This window comes from Gossypium hirsutum, chromosome D11, assembly GCF_007990345.1.
Source record: "Gossypium hirsutum isolate 1008001.06 chromosome D11, Gossypium_hirsutum_v2.1, whole genome shotgun sequence".
NCBI lineage: Eukaryota > Viridiplantae > Streptophyta > Magnoliopsida > Malvales > Malvaceae > Gossypium > Gossypium hirsutum.
The window spans coordinates 17,572,038-17,590,009 of NC_053447.1; the positions used below are offsets into that span (position 1 = coordinate 17,572,038).

The 17,972-nt window shown below is 33.5% G+C and overlaps 1 protein-coding gene across 5 annotated transcripts; it reads right to left on the reverse strand.

Annotated features, from left to right (window-relative positions):
• Window positions 1-327: 327 nt before the first annotated feature.
• On the reverse strand, window positions 328-17,528 carry LOC107912677 (anaphase-promoting complex subunit 5). Of its 5 annotated transcripts, none has more exons than XM_016840973.2 (21): window positions 17,080-17,528; window positions 16,781-16,940; window positions 16,565-16,686; window positions 15,800-16,046; window positions 15,077-15,248; window positions 14,910-14,988; window positions 14,720-14,805; window positions 14,124-14,250; window positions 13,593-13,625; window positions 13,244-13,492; window positions 11,230-11,307; window positions 10,874-11,136; window positions 9,147-9,206; window positions 8,962-9,029; window positions 8,363-8,468; window positions 8,131-8,272; window positions 7,498-7,596; window positions 6,611-6,875; window positions 5,306-5,373; window positions 4,806-5,000; window positions 328-630 (listed from the first exon to the last, which is right to left on the reverse strand). In XM_016840973.2, the coding sequence occupies exons 1-20, from the start codon at window positions 17,248-17,250 to the stop codon at window positions 4,827-4,829; spliced, it is 2,769 nt and encodes a 922-aa protein (XP_016696462.2). In that variant the 5' UTR covers window positions 17,251-17,528; the 3' UTR covers window positions 328-630; window positions 4,806-4,826. The 5 variants fall into 5 exon arrangements, with proteins under 5 accessions (XP_016696462.2, XP_016696461.2, XP_016696464.2 ...); XM_016840972.2 differs by having other exon boundaries at window positions 4,801-5,000; XM_016840975.2 differs by lacking the exon at window positions 328-630 and adding an exon at window positions 2,640-2,950.
• Window positions 17,529-17,972: the final 444 nt, after the last annotated feature.

Sequence of the window (17,972 nt, forward strand, 5' to 3'; positions counted from 1 at the left end):
TTGGATGGTATCTGTGCATATGAAGAGAACTCATTACATTTATTCTGTTATGGAATTCTTAATTTGGTCACGTCACTCAAAACATCCCCCAGCCTCTTCTTCCAATTCTTATAGTAAATAGGCGGTGGCGGTGGCGATGGCAATGGCAGGTTAAAATCAGGTCTGGTCTGGATGGTTGGTTTATTTATTAAAAGATAAAATGTTTTTTTTTTTAATTTTTATAACTAAAATTTAATAAAAATTATTTTTATTGATTAATAATTCAACTCAGATCGGTTTGAATTTGAAAAAAAAAAAACTCGCTCTTTATTTAACCTGTAATAGTTCTTAAAAGGGATTTTACACTTCTCTGTAAATCGAAGTAATTTTATACATTTTTGTAATTTTTCTGGAAGTTAAAATTAAACAATCCGAAGCAACTGTAAGAGGGTGGGTTAAAATTAAATGTGATGATGCAATGAACCCCAACACTAGTGAGGCACAGGCTATACTGGAAGGAGACAATGCCTTGGCCAATTCAGCTTGTTTTGAAACATGCGGGAGGTTCGAGTTCTTCTGGTCTGGTGCATATGATGAGGGAGCGACGGTGCAAGGTATGTTTTTGTCGTGTGCCTCGTAAAGCCAATAAGGCTGCAGATTCAACATATCGCCAGCAAGTGTTATGTCAGCTCTAAAGTTACGGTGAAAAGAAAAATGGAAAGATGAAAAGTTGATGGGGGTGAAAATTTAAAACGATGGAAAATATAATTTTTTTCATAAGTATACTTGATAGGAGAGATGGAAAAATAAAAAGAAAATGTTTCATTCATTACTTGGTAGAGTTGAAAAATAGAAGAAAAAAAATAAAATATTTAAAAAATGTATAATTTGAACTAACATACACATCTCTCATTTTCTCTCCTCTCATCATTTCAATTTGGAAATATTGATTTATGCATTAGAATGAAAAATGATCATTCTTCCTATTTTCTTTCCTCACTTTTCTTTCTAACCAAACACACTCCAAACTTATTTTATTTTCACTTTTCTATTCTCTCCTCTTATCCCTTCATTTTTTCACCTAACCAAGCACACTCTAAATATTGAGAAACTAACCTTTACCTGATGCTTATCTAGCTAAGATTGATGTACTTAGAGAAAAATAAAATAAAAATTTTAATAAATCAATCAATTATATTTCATGTTCTATTTATATAGACCAAAAATATCAATTTTTGAATGAATAAAATTTTATATTTGATTTCTATAAAAAATTTCAATTGTTAAATATATTAATATAAATAGTATTTTTATTTATATAATATAATATCGAATCAATTTAAAAAATTATATACATAGAAAATATAATTATATTTATAAATTCACCTGTTAAATTATTAAAATATTAATTATAAAAAAATGCAAAAATATGAACAAATGAGATATTATAGGAATCAAAAGATTTTCTGGCAAAATAATAAATATATATGTGTTGGACCATTTCACGGTTATTTTATCCAAATAATACAAAAGAATAAAAGAATCAAACTAATATAACTTTTACAATATTTACCAAATTAGTACATGTTTTATTGGAGAGGGGAATCGGTTTGATCAAACATATTTTATTTTCTTTTACATATTTTTAACTTAATAAAATTATATTTATTGATGGATATGATATGTTACGGGACTAGAACTTAATCTGGCAAACTGTTGAAAAAAATTTGGTTCGAAAACCGTTTTGTGCACAGAAGAAAAATAAAAATTTTGAAAGTCAAGCCAGTTTGTAATATTATAGCAATAAACCTTTTTTTTTCCTGCAATAATATCTGTGCTTTAAGCGAGACGGATCCTAGACATTCTCGGCTTTCAACCAAATGACTTTTTCCGCTATTCTCGTACCATGAACTACCTTGAGTGTGAACTCGACCAATTTCAAATCAAACACAGAATCATGAATATTTTTCTTACTTTTAGTAGGAAAGTAAATATCTCTTTTTTATAGAATTCAGTAAATTGTTATTGCAACTCACGGTATTGCAACTTTTGCTTCACTCGTGGCTTTAGCTCATGCATAAATGAGAAAAATGCCTCATTCTCACCCAAATCAGAAATTTGGAGCATTGGCTCATTGAACTCATCCACATACTCCACAACTGTGCAGTGTAGCAAAAACTAGTGCAACTTAGCCCGAACCTCATCCTCAGCATACTCCAAGTAAATCTGCCCCTTGAGTTCATTCTGAAACTCCTCCCAAGTCCCAATAACGATATCACCTCATCTCTCATCTATGGGCCTACGATGCCACCATAATAAAGTGACATTAATAAAATACATGGCAACAAAATTTACCTTGGTAGCATCATCCGTGATGCCTTTGGTATAAAACTATTGCTCCATTCCCCAAAAGAAGTTGTCCACATCCTTTACGGATCTCGTCCCATTGAACTCTTTCGACTTTGGAACATCTACCTTAGGCTTGGGTGCCGTAGCCAACACCCTATTACCCAAAGCAACTTTGCAAATATTAAGCTCTCCCTTGAGCTCCTTAATGTATTCCTTCAAGGTCAACACCATAGCCTCGAGAGCATAACTCTTCTCAGTCAACTCACCTACAATGATATTGAGGACCCTTTGCATTGAATCAACATTAGCACTAAGGCCTCTACCACTTGTTTTTTGAGCTGAACTTGCCTCGATTTTAGCTCTGTGATACGTCACTCATAGAACCCTCTAGTTTGACAACTCTGCCTTCCAAAGTTGACAGTATATCCCTCAAGCTGTTAGCTTTCTTGCCCTCCCACTGGTCTTCATAGTCTCAATCTATTCGCCTACTCCCTTTTACATCTCAACTGACACCTTTTAACACTGGTTCTAATACCAACTATCACGAGGCTAGAACTTAAGTCTAGCAAACCCCGCGACCTTAAGTGATCTCCTTACTTCGAATTTGCCTAAGTCAGCCTAACTGTCGAAAAGTGAGAATTCTTTAAGAAATTCTCTAAAGCATAGAAAATAGAGCGAAAGCAACTCAAAAGCACGAAAGCAACTCAAAAGCAAAGGAGTAATGAAAAAGCTTGAAAAGCCACAAGAAAGTAATGCACACTAAGTGTTCGAGTGAATGCTCTCAAATATATTCTCTAACTCAAGAACAAAATACAATGGGGAAGGCCTTTATTTATAGTTGAACTCCCCCAAATCCAATGAGATGATTATAAAAATAGAGATTAGTGCCTATCTACAAGATGAGAGTCCTATGAGTTTTAAACTCTATACATTTTATCCCTTAAAAGTTACATTACTTACCCTGATAACTCTAGTTTTACTAAAGTGTTTCATTAAACCACCAAGGCTTCAAGTAGATGAGCTTCTTCATAAATTTCACGAATCGGGTCAATTCAAGTGGGTCAAATGAACCCTATTTAATTAGTTGACCTCCATGGAATGTGTTGTGCACTATGGTCATGAACTTTGATCCACAACTTGTGATAATAAAATGACTAATTGATGGATGTGCATAAAAGTTTTTTCTTTTCTCACCCAAAGATTTTTATAATTTTTATAAACCTATCATTTTTAATATTATAATATTATTCTTAAATTTGATCCACAACTTGTGATAATACAATGACTAATTGATGGATGTGCATAAAAGTTTTTTCTTTTCTCACCCAAAGATTTTTATAATTTTTATAAACCTATCATTTTTAATATTATAATATTAGTCTTAAATAAATTATAATTTATAACACTATATATTTAAAAAATTAAAAATTAATTCAATAACATTATAAAATATTAAACATCTATATTTTTTTATAATACCTTTATAAGATTCAGTTTTATAGAACTTAAAATATATAATGCTATAAATGATGAGTTATTTATAAATAATATATAATCTTGGAAATAATAACTTGTTTTTATCAAATTTAATAAAGGTAAAATTGATTTCAAGTCAATTTCTCTTTTTCATCAAAACTTGTACTAGTTTGATAAATACGGAATACGTAACTTTTTTTACCATTGAGATAAAATGACTTCAAAATTTTGATGGTAAATAATTAAGATTTGATAAGAGAGATGTCAAAATTCGAATGATTATAACTATTTTTTTTATATAAAATTGCTTAAAATTATAAATTGAATCTTAATTTAATTGATATTATTATCAATGCAAAATGACATAAATTTAAACATACTTTCACGGATTTATCTTTCTATTTAAAGGCTAAAAATGGACTTTGAATAATTCTAACTGTCATATAAGAAAAAAATGTATTCGAACTCATGTCTTTGACACTTAAAACAATGCTAATGCAAACCAAACTAAAACTCAATCAACATCATTTACATTTAATATTTATGATGTCATTTAATCACCAATTAAATCTTTTTAATGGAGTTCCAACCAATCGAATTTTAAGGACTCATGGATCATCCATTCAAATTCTACTTATGAATCCTCATATTTTATCTTTTAATTAAATTAAAATAATTTTTAATCATCATTTTGAGAGAACAAAATTTTAATTCCCTTAATAAAGTCGGTATAATTAATTTTTCATTTTACTCGGGTTACAAGTTATTGATCATTTTATATTCAAACAAAATCACTGTCAAAGGCAAAGCAAATCTATGATCAACCTCGCCTAAAATCACTGAATTTTCACCAAACACAATAACCTAATCACGATATATAATCAACATAATTTTTCAATCAGTTGTGTTAAATAAAAGACCATCCATTTTTCAGCAATCATATAATCAGCCTTATAATTAATTCATCAAAAAGGAATGGGCAAAACACCCGCTTACCATACTTTAATTATGCTCCTCGGGGCTCAGGCGTTTAAGAGGGTATCGGATTGGATGGGATCTTCCACATCATGAGGATGGTCAAGAGACATAACGTGATTCTTGAAAGAAGATGCAGCTTCTTCCCTCTGTTCTGGTTGCCCCAGCTTGTCAAATACAATGGCCATCAAGTAGAAAGCTTCGGCCATTAATTCATGATGCTGAGGACCAAAACAAGTTTCATCCCATTAATAACAATGCCAATACTTGCTATGAAAGCAAAAGCAAGCAACGATGATGCGTTGCTGCTACTATATGTACCCACAATTGGATCATATGAATACTAACGATCAATGAAATGCATAGGTTCTTGTTTCATTTTTTTCTTTTTTATGGAATTCTTACTTCTGTCAATGGCTAAACCTAAGAGCAGAAAATATACTGGAACTTGACTTGAAGACATAAATGCTAAGCATTCCAAAGGGGAAAGAAGAATGTAGACATTCCATATCAAAAGTCAACTAACCTCCAAAGCTTGCAACTCATCTGCAGCTTGCCTTAAGGGATCCAGCACAAGTTCTGGATTTCTGGAAACTGGTGAGGAAACTCAACAAGTTAGTGCAGTGTAAGTACATAACATTTACAATTCAAACAAGCTTAACAAAAAGGAGGATATGGAGGAAAAGGGAAAAAAACATTGGGCCATTTTCATATTATCCTAAAAGTTGGGATCTTTTACCCAAAGAACTTCATACTTCAATTACAAGTCATTAAAAATTATAATTATGTCTTTGTTGAAATATTGAACTTTTAACCACTCTGATCAGATGAATTACTTTTAGAGCTTTGTAGCATCATTCGATAAGAAAAGTTGCTTTAGACTGATCCAAAGCCTGTTCTGAAAGAACTTAAACTAAAACACTTCTAACTTGTTTCCAACTCAATCTAGAATGACCTAACATACCACCCATTGACGAATACCATCTGACCAGAAACAGTAGTCCAGTGCCTTTGACAAGAGTTTTCACTTCAGGCACTGTAAACCATACAAGGTAGTTGAAAAAATGACTGGTCCAATATGCTCTTTGTAAGCATATCCTCCATCAAGTTTAAGAAACATCCTCATTCTCACAACCTTTACCGCATCCATTTCCATTGTTAAACCAGTCAAATCAATACCACTTAATTTCCTTTTCATAATTTCAAATTCTATTAAATAATCCTATTTTGTAACTGCACTTTTTATTTGCATCTTCTATATAATCAAACAACAATTATTCCACTCATCTTAAACTTGACCCCTTATTGAGGGACTAATGTCTTGCTCCCAGTCCTCAATTCTCCGATCTAGATTTGAATTCCAACATACCATGCTCTGCAAATATTCAACATACCCTTTGTAGCTAGTTCTCTATTTCCAAAAGAACTTCCTCAGTCTTCATTTTTCATGTAAATCCAAACCTAGATAATGAGCATGGTAAAACTCAACTGCCTCTAAGCATAAATTAGAAGTTTAAGTAACTGTCTGGTTTTACAGAGAAATATGTATCTTAATGCATAATTTCTCATTTTTCACCAAAGATAGAGGTCTATTCACTTCAATAAATCTAGAACACTCAATGCTAATCAAATTAATTGGTGAAAGGTAAGTCGATTCATACATGCATCGGAGAAAAGTACACAAGCTAGATAGTTGTCAATCTAACAAGTCATGATATACCTCTCCTACATCCCCAATCCTGTGAGACCTTAAAAGAAGAGGAAGGCACACCTGCTCTACTTATTAATAAAATTAGGTATAAATGCCGTAAGAGGATGATAAAAATAATACCTAAGAAGCTTGGATCTGAGAGATAACATTTTGCTTCTGTAATATAGGCCCGAGCACAGAGTTCCAAACCTCCATGGCCAAGAATCATTGGAAAAGCACCATGTAAAAGTGTTAAAGCAGTCTTTGCATGATTGGATCCAAGTGAAAGCCATAATTCAGCCAGTGTAAGAGTTGCTGATGCTCTAAGAAGATCCAAGTTAAATGTCTGACAATACGAAAGGCTTGCTAATGCATAGGGAAGGCCTACGACAGCATTTCCCGATTTCTGGTGACACCAAATAAGGAAAATATCAAGATTTCAACACTTTGAGGTCTAGTCTATACAATAATCCATTTTTCTTCCCAAAAGTACACATCTTGGACACGTATAACACAGATAAGGATGGTATAAAACAATCTGTTGGTCTATAGGGAAAGATGAGATTGTAAATAAATGCTTGTAGATAGAAGGTACGGATATTACAAGCACAAAATGCTTGTATAAGTTCCCCTTGACAAAGATGTGACACAAAGACAATGCCTGTGTTGGAAGAAAGGAAGACCAAATAATCAAAATGAAACTGACACAAAGAGGATGCCTTAAATTATGGTGTTCAATTTCTCTTTATTTAATGGGGTTGGATGACAATGCGCAAGCCATTGAAACATTAGTGGTTTCAATTTACAATCCCCCCCTCCCCCCCCCCCCAAAAAAAAAAAAAGAAAAAACATATATGTACCTTATTTGGGAAGAATGGACATGTAGATGGTCTTTATATAAATATCATGTCTAAAACAGTTTCATGCAATACAGTTACAATTTATAATAGCACTATAGATAGTTAAATTTCAATTTAGCTATGTTCCATCTCAAATTGCATATATAGCTGTCAAGTACATGATCATACCATGTGAATTTCAGCAAGCAGAAGAAGAACAGTTGCACTTTCAACTTGAAGATTGAATTTGTAACACATGCAAAAGAGGGAGTGTGCCACAGCAGCTGCCTGCAAAAATCATCGATAATAAATGGGAAATCCAGGAACAGTAAAAATATATTGGTCAATAATAGAAATTAAGGACCCAATGGATGACTGTGAAACCTAACAACACAAAATCAGAAAAATCACATTTGTTCAAGAAACATAAAGATCAATCAGTTTTATTGGTCATAGTTAATAGCATTTGGTAGCCTCTAGCCTTGCTGACAACCTAAGCTGTCAAACTCTTGATGATACTCTATGAAATCTCAAATACTTGCGTGCGATATTTTCCACACTCCAGTTTTATCAACTCAAAGGTGTCAAAAATGCTGCATGTTTTTGCATGAGCATAGCGATGAAAGTTTTTGAGGACTAATATGCATCAGAAAAACCTACGCCCTGGAATCAGCTTCAGTTTGCCTTCCCTTTCAAATTTGTAGCAACTTTTAATCAAAATAGTAAATCCAAACTGCATTACAAATTGCCTCTAACTTGTATTTTTGGAAATTGAGCAACTTACCTCAACACAAGAATGTGGCATGCATATCAAGCACATACCTGGCTAAATTGCTTTGCTGTAAGCAATGTACGAGCATGGCGAAGGCTTGCCTCTGTCTTCAGCTCCATGTCCACAGCAGTGACAGATGATGCCAATACTCCAAGTTCATCACATACTTGTTGGGCAAGCTTGAGATGTCCTCTAGTATCATCAGAAAAATGAAAGCAATTGAAAACTTGCAATAAATATGGGAAGAGTGCTGCATATATAAATTTTACTATGTAACCTTACCGATGTAATGCACGCTCATGGAGCAGCTGTAGCTTCAGTATCAATATACGTGATTTGGATACACATAAAAACTTCTCTTCCGCAGTTTTAAGAGCAGCAAAAGCCTCTAAAAATGTATAGAAATAACAAATTACTAAAAATCGATGATAAAGTAATTACAGAGATAACAACAGATATGCATGTGTTTAGGTATAGGCTAGAATGTGCACATGGTTGTGATCAAGAAATTCTATTGAAGCAAGAGCATTTCAATCAAATTGAAATAATCAGATAGATTAATTCACTTCATTCTCTCTAACTATTTCACATCCTTGGTTATGTCTCAGTGACCAGATGAACAAGAGATAACAGAATCTGGATACAAAATAAACATGATGTATTCTGCCTAAAGTTAATATTATCTAAAACCAGACATTAACGAATATTTCAACTTGCAAATATAAGTTGGGAGGCAGTCTCAAATTTCAGTAAAAGTGGAACCAGGTATACACAATCATCAATTAAAAAGAAATCAACCTGTTTCAAGCAAAAGGCAGAGTAGGAAAAACAAATGCAGGAATGTAATGCCAGCAGCAACGCATTCGAACATTTTATCTGACCTTTGTAGCCTTTAAATACTGCCAGATGTTGAATAAGTTTCACATGCACTAATGCTGCATCAGATGAACTGGGATGTCCAATGTTTGGTAAACCTCAAGTTAAGAAAGACTTAGATACACAAATATAGTAAAAACGAAATACACAGAACCTAGCCAAATACTAGGTCGGTTTGCATGATTATTACCTTGAAGCATCAGCAAAGCAAGTTGCATAAACCAAAGCATTCACCCGAGCAAGTGGAGCACTGACAAGTATAGACAAGAAAAAGAAGAAAAATATCAAGCAATCAATTGTAACAAGCACTTAGATTTATTTGAGCTAGACCAAAACCTAAACACAACAAACATATATAAATGGTAAACGAGTAAAGAGCAGTGAAGGTAGTAAATGCAAAGAGCAAAATTCCTAGTTCTACTGATTTTGCCACAAGATACAATGAAGAAAAGAAAGGCGACGAAAGGAGTCATGAAACACCAAGACACCCAAAGGTCCATGCTAGCATCAAGAACTCTGATAGTATTACCAAGAGGACCAGTAGCTTACATCACCAGATCAACTCCTACTTGTAGACCACGGGAGTGCTTGATAAACCATTGAAAATTTTCAATCTTTTCAATGCATTTAATAAATCATCAGCATTTATGAAACCACTTAATGGAACATTTTTCAAAGGAAAAATGTTGAATGCTAAGCAGTTTTCAGGTACTTAATGTATTAAGTGAATATTTAAGGAAAAATATATGCAATTATACTAGTCTTATATTCTTTACGTTCACTACTGATTTGTTTCCTCAACTTTTTGCCAATTGGAAATATTGACAAATTTGTATATAAAAATCTAATAAAATTTTACATTTCAATAGTGTATCAAACAACTTATAACTTAATTCAGTACTTAAAATTCTCAGAGTTAAAAGAATACTACTTGAATTTTCAGTATTGAATTTATTCATTTTATCAAACAATGCCTAAAGCTATCATTCTTAGAAAAGAAATCCCTTGATGTCAATTACTTGGAAAGAATGTCTGCAATAGAAGAATCACAGACCTGCCAATGCTGGGACACAACACAATAGCAAGAGACAAATATGACAAGGAAAAAAATAAGGTCTAATTAAGCTCCCAGTCCTTGTACTCTTCATGCTTTTGAAATTTTGTCTCTTTACTTTTAGTCCCAGGAATTTAGTTCCTTGAATCTTTCAATTTAATAATTAAAATTCGATTGATAACACTGTTAAAGGATTTCCAATAAATTGAACTATTTGACATTTTTAAAATAAGAAATTTGCTCACAGGGAAAATATTACATGCATGAAGGTCAAAAGAGCAAATAAAAATGTTGAATCCAGAGTGGTAAGGTTTCTAAATTTGGGGTTGTAAGTCAGCAATATTCAAGAGAAGTAGAGTAAAATTCGATACCTTTTTTTTGCTCACATGACTTCCACACAGTTTTAAACTGGTCACATGAGCTTTTTTGTTTGTTTGTTTGTTTTAAATGACACATAATCCAATTTAAAGAAAATATTTTTACAATCATATCAACTGGACTTCAATTGTTAAACCAAAATAGTAGAGGGGCTAAAGTCTTGGAATTAAAAGTAGAGTGACTAAATTTCAAATATGCAAAGAGTACAAGAACTGGAGCATAATTAGACTAAAAGATAATCTAGACAAGATATTTAACACAACACGAGACAAAAAAGAAACACAAAGACGACAGAACTACACAAATATGACAATCCATATAAAATAACTTAAACACAATTATGACGTGAGAATATACACAAACATGGCACGAATGCACAAATTGCCAGGCGGGGGTCAAGAATGACAAGTCAAAGCTGGACAATCTTAAGTAAGCAGTGCAACAAACAACAAAAAAATATGTAAGACGTGCTTGTTAAATTTCACCTTCCATATATCTCCCATGCGGTAGCACGATGTAGATACGAAGAACCTACTAACTGCATAACAGATCCAGGAATTGAACTTGGTTGTGTAAAGAATAGAAAAGGATTAGAATTGTTCCTAGAACCATTATCTTGGGACAGCACTAATGAACCCATGGGCTTTTGCAAGTTCTTAAGCCATGCAGTACTAAAAGCACCATCTGCAGTCATAGTAGAGCCCTCACAACAAAATTCACTGATTAAGTGGTAACCAGATCGTAGTTCCTGCAAAGATAATATATTATTATGAAATAGAATTCAACTGCAGAAGTCCTCATACATACAAGAAACAGCATGCCATAGAGAACAGCACTTAACCTTACAAACAATAATTGGGCATGTCCGAAGCTTCATGGAAGTCTTGGGACCAAATGACAGCAGAGGTCTCTGCACATGCTGCATGTGATAATAAGAAGGTTAAATATTTTAAAACAATAGAAAAGATTAAAGGAACAACAGATTCAAAAATTAAAGGAACAAAAAATCAGAAAAAAAAAATCCCTATGTACAACAGATTTCATTAACCTTACAAGAAACAAGTATATAAGTTCCCTGCCACATCTTAAAAGATAACTTCATTAATCCAATAGGAAACATGACACAAGGATAAGCAGAGAACCAAAGCTATATAAAAATGGAAGATTGAGGTGATATCAAGGCTGAAAATTCTCTTTACTGTATGAAATTTAGCTCTTTCTTGCATATTAAGACTAAAAAACTTGGAGAAAAGGACAAATTTCCTAACTAGATTTAGGTTTATATGAACCCCATAAATAAAAACCTAGCAGCTAACAATTTAAAGACTGAGACTGACATGATATGCAAGTAAGCCTATAGCTTATTCAGATATGGCATTCTTCATGCGTTTTATATTTTAAGCATGCATATGTTTTGGACTTTAGGAACCTTCCTTCTACTGATACTAACCTTTTTTCTTTTGAAGTTCTTATAATGCATACTTTTGGCATTTTTCAATGCTCACTACATATGACGTATGAGAGAGAGAAAGAGAAAGAAAATCACCTTCCAAATATTCTGTCAAACATTTTCACACCAAAACACAAGTTCATGAAGAAATCATATTAGAATTGGTTCATAGTAACATTCATCAGGAATATTCCCCACAAAAATACAAACTAAAGCATGACAAACTTCGAGTCTATGATGTTACAAGGAAAGAACTCTTAAAAGTACCAATAAGAAAAGATTATTCTAATGCTGCTACATAGGTGATGGTGTGCTTATAAAAGGAGAAAAGAAAATGAAATAAATTTTGACCCATCATAAAAGCTATGAGCATCAGTCCCCTCTTCCATAAAGCTTATTAATCTGTCTATGCACGGGCTTGTTTGTGTGCATGAATATCTCATTCACATCATTGTGTGAACAGAGGCTGTACAATATTTCCTTTCAATTTAGTATTCTAAAGTCTAATTATCAACATAACTAAAAATCAATTGTATCAAACCAATCAAATGAGATATTCATGCACATGCAGCTTATTTGAACACTCAAGCTCCCTTGCCCATAAGACCCAAAAAGTATTTCCATGCAAGTCCAGAATAAAGAAATGTGATTGTTTTGGATTCACACCATAAATTGGAAAAAATAAGATAGTGTAAAGGTTTAAAGAACTGAATATAAATGAGACAAATCCAGAAATTCTGAAGTTCCAAATGCATTCTTTCCTAACTGCAGAAAGTATCCTATAATATATGGAGTTCCAACATACATAAACATCGCTATACTCCCAGATATTCTCTATCTCCTTATAGGAAGAAACACATGAGCATGGCACCCAAGGAAACTATGCATGGCTACAAGTTTTATTAGAATATTCTCCATCGTCAATCAGTCAAATCGCTATGATGTCATCCACATTCCACGGGGAAGATTTTTAAGAGGCCTAGCTAGAGGCCTCTGAAAACAAAGTTTAGAAGATGGTAATGCAAAAATACACTTTGAGATGAAGCCTTGAACAAATGATCTAGCACTTGCCCTAAAAAGCTTGTACTTTTGCAGATTTATGTGCAGTAACATTTCAGTTTGTAGACAGTTCTTTAATAAGAGAATTTGTTATGCACAAAAAGTAGTGTACAAAGAGCTGTCCATTTTACAGACAAAAACATAGCTGCAGCAAAATTCGTTCCTAAGAAAATAGTTCTGTTTCAATCAAGGTAATATGAATGACAAACATGCATAACCTATGTAGAAAATAGTTCTGTTTCAATCAAGGTAATATGAATGACAAACATGCATAACCTATGTAGAAGGGGGGTTGTGTAATTAAGTTGTAAAGGAAATTTTGCCAAGTAAAGGTACATATTCTTACCGTTAAATCAAATTTAGCCATTGCAAGATGATTGGCAGCTACCAGTTGCTTCAATTTCAAACTCTCTGCTCTCTTTAGAGATCCTTTCAGGAGAACAAACAATTGCTGCTGAACAGACAAAGAAGTTCCTACACTGATCATAGGAGAGAATGGCGATCCAAGTATTCCACTAGTGGTTGAGAAACCAATCTCAGACAACAAGCTGCAGATAGCAGCTAAAGTGTAGGCCAGACAAGTATCATTGCTGTGCTGCAAAAATTGAAAACCATTGGACCTAGTAGAATGAAAAGAAATTGAAATATATGACAGGTTAACATTCAAAACCATCAGACTGATAGAATGAAATTACCTGTTGGGCGACACGAACAGCTTCAGTTAGGACCTGAAATCATCACAAAAATCACCATTTCAAAACAAATATGGCAAGAAAGTCAGCTTCCAGTGAGCTTGTCAGTAAGGCTGTGCTGAGTTTGAGGTTGGGGCAAGTTACAATGGTTTCCAAAAATACGCTTGGGAGATGAAATTCTAGCCAAAAAAAAAAAAGGATCTCAATTCTCATCTTCAACTGAGCTCAACAACCAAAAGCAATAACATCAGAAATCTGATTGGCCTAGGCATAGAGAGCCAAAGCAGAATATTGAGACAACCTAAGACTAGGCATTGTTGATTTAGGATAAATATATTTGACAACCTCCCCCACCCCCCCCCCCAAAAAAAAAATAATTAATTAATTAGACAAATGCATAGCCCAAAAGACCAGAACAAATGGGCAAGCCTTAGTCACCTCAACGAATCAACAGTCCTACCAACCACTGTTTCATAATTACCAGGTTATGCACAAATCAGGCATACTGTAGGGGAGAAAGTCCTCTCATGTTACCTCCAAAGCCTTCTTAGGATGCCCAAAGTGAAAGTGCATCATCCCCAAACATAACAGAGCAATCTCATATCTTCCAAAACTATTGCAACCAGCAGGAGGAACAAAATCGAATCCCTCAGTTCCTGCACTATTTTGCCAAAATTTATCAGAATGGTTAATTTCAAGCAGGTAGCTTCTTCCATCCAAGATTATATTTGGAAGCCAAGAGAATAACAAAAAAAGATAAGCCATAAAAGAAACATATCCTCGGACATATATGAACCTGCAGACCATAATAATATTGGTGGACACATCTGGAAAAACAAAAAGGTTTCAATATTTAAGGAGAATAGCCCATATGAACTCTTAAACATTTTAAAGCATCAGATAATGTGGCAAAATTCAATAAAAAATCAAATTTCAATAGAAAATTCACTCAAACAAAAATAAAGTGGCAAATTTCAATAATGAGTTATAGTAAGTAAATTTACTCTTAAACCCAAAAGTATGATTACAAGTATCAATCAAAGTAAATCTAGAGCCAAATTTCAATATCCACCTATAGAATAGTGGCAAATTCACAATTTAACCAAAAAGAAAATAAGTTTCCAAGTCACCTGTAATCAAAATAACGATGAAGATTCTCCAATGCAGAAAAATAGTCATCATGATAAAGATTATTCAAGTAACGCAAAAAATGGACCTGCACCACAATAAAACAGAGGCAAAAAGTAAGACAAGTCATATACCAACTCAAAGCAAGATGAAAGAAAGAGCACGTGCAACTTAAAAAAAATGTCAACCTACACGATGGAGCTCAGGGGCCAGCTTCTGAAGCAGCCTTAGAGTCAGTTCAAAGGCATTCAAAGTGAAAGAACTGCCATGCCTGCCACAAGAAGACGCGCAGTTTAGTTCAATTTAATTAGCATTTCAAAAGTTGAATGCAAAAGATTTTAAGTCAATAAGTGGCTTACTTTTCGATTGCGTCAGCTTGCTCCATTAAGTAACCTTGTATTTGCCAATTGGTACGCAAAAATACCCCACCATTGGGATCAACATCTCTCAATAATTCACCAGAAGCATATGAAGAAGATTCTCTGCCTTTGTCATTGTGCTCTGATTTAGGATCAGCAAAAACCTCAATATCTGCATGCATAGTTTCAAAACTACTAAGCAATACCAGTAAAATGGTAAAGATTTGACACAAATTCACCAAAAATAACTTTAGAGTCATTCAATTTTGATAAATAAAGCATATTTCAAAACCGACAACTCCAGTTCAAGGCACCTTGCTTAAAAGAAAAGTTTAGACAGCAGAACAAGAAACCTAATTATGTGCATATTAAGGTTATGAGGATGAGAAGAACTAAAAATAAAGTTGCATCAACCACAAGAACTGAGGCATCTTAAGCATAGGACATTTTGAATTACTTATGAGCTTGCCATGGTTAAACATTGCCCCACAAAAATCCCTTATATTTCACTTTAAGATTGAAGAAAGTAGATTTGGAGTGAACAACTAGATTCATTGGCTTCTGCTATACAATTTTTGTGATCTAGCATATATCATTAGCAATATGTCAAAGAAAAATTACACTACAACCATATCATCATGACAAGTATAACCATTAGTCTCCTGTTGAAACAGCATAAAGTAATTACAAACACAAACACATGCTTTACAAGAATGGAACTACCTTCCACCAATGTCGAAAGTTCCTTTGGAAGATGAAGATGAAAAGAAACTTGTTCAGTGGCTCTTTTCCTTGCTTCCATTTCTTCATTTATTTTTTTGAAAACAAGATTGAGATCCATATTCTCATACTCAGATAAAGATTCCAAGTCATTACCAGAGTCGTCTACCCGACGCAACTCGTAAGATGAACAACTCAAAATGGCTTCTTTACAATAGATCCCTATATTTGTCAAAAGATGGCAGATACCCTGCATTACATGACAAATGTCAGTGTCATAAACATAGCCTATGCTTAAACAAGAATCCATCATACGGTACATTCAACCTTCTATTTATACATAAAAAGAATAATGATCATGAAAATTAACTGAAAAAATAAAATTATAAATACTTAAAAGAAAAGCACAGAACAAGGGCCTATAACATTTAAGTATAATATATACAAACTCAACAATAAAGAATGTAACTAAATTCCACTAGAACAGCTGAGTATAATGTTAATTAAATTCCCGACCTTTCAATACTTTCATAAGCATATGCATCCAACCATCAATAACAGGATATAGATTGACAGATTTATACTTCAATGGCCGCCACGAAGCCCATAAGGTGATACCAACAATATGCTCTAATATCTATCTCTATACTGATTCTTGCATCACAATTTCATATATATCTTAGTCACAGAAAACAGATGATTATTCCAACAAAAGCATAAAATTGAATTCAAAACATATGTACAACCTATGAGGCAGGATAGAAATACCTCAAAAGTTAAGAGGTTGAAAGCAAGTATGCAGCGGCGAAGAAACATACCCAGGTTACTGTTTGGGTCCAAAATAACCTGGTCATCTTCCATAACTCCTGAATCAGGTCCCCCAAGTGTTTCTACAAAAAAATAAATAAATAGCAGTAATAATAGCAAAAAAAAGAAGATGATAAAGTGATGAAAACAATAAAGGGATAAAAAGAAGAAGCTAACCTCGCAACTCGTTAAAGAAATTGAACAGATCATCAGGAGATGATAAAGAAGATAACCGACTAGTTACATGATCAGTTAACCAATGATCCAGTAAACCACCAACCTCCCTCAATTGGTTAATGAGCTGATCTAATTTTGGCTCCAAAATGTCATCACATGACTGCAACATCAAAATTGGACACCGCAAACATCAAGGCCAGTAACTTAAGCTTCACTTGCCATTTGGTTCCAAAAGCAAAATATATATACAAAAGCGAAGGATATTTTTGGAAAGAAAAGGGGGAAAACGCTGGAAATACCTTGGTGAGAGCTAATAAATACAAGCCGAGGCGGTTGTGCTGAGAAACGGAGGAGAAAGGGAAAGGGACTGAGATTTGAGAAGGTGAAGCATAGATATTAACCAAAATGCAGACTGAAACTTTGTGTGGAGTTATGGCAAAGGCACCCGGCGCTTTCACTACCCCTGCCATGTCCACGATAATAAACTTGACAAATTTGATAACTGATTTAGTGAGTTATAGTAAGCGAGTGTGAGAGGAGAGGTTTATGTCTGGCTCTGGGGGGGTTCGAACTCAAATCCTTAAGACTGGTATTTTTGGTGTCGGGGTTTCAAAAAAAAGTGCCGTCTAAAGTTTCCGCATCCTCATCCTGATCCTCATCCTCCCTTTCTTTCTCATTAAATTTACGGGTCGGGCAGCAGACAGAGTGACTCCTCTTACCCGATACTTCAGCTCATCGGAAAATTAAAATGTTGAAGTATTAAAAAATTAAAACCTCTTTAAAAAAACACCTTCCAAGTAAATTATTTGAATTAAATATAGGAATAAAAATTAATTATGTTTGAATGTAAATGATTTAATTATTTAATTTTAATAATAAATATCAAATTTAGATGTATTTAGAAAATCTATGGAAGGTTCTAAAATATAAATATAAATTATAAACCATCAATTTTTTTGAACAATATTATTATAGTTTCTTATATCTACTCTTTTTTACACGTAGAATTACTCATAACCCCTTTGTCAGATATTTGAGTGGAGACAATAAAAACTAAGACTTGTATGGAAATAAACAGTAGACAAAGTTGCTAGAGGGTTAAGACAAAGGTTATCCCTAGATACAACGAAGTTTTGAATTTCCTTTGATTAGCAAAATTGAGGAATTTCCTAACTCTTATTCTAGTTTTTAA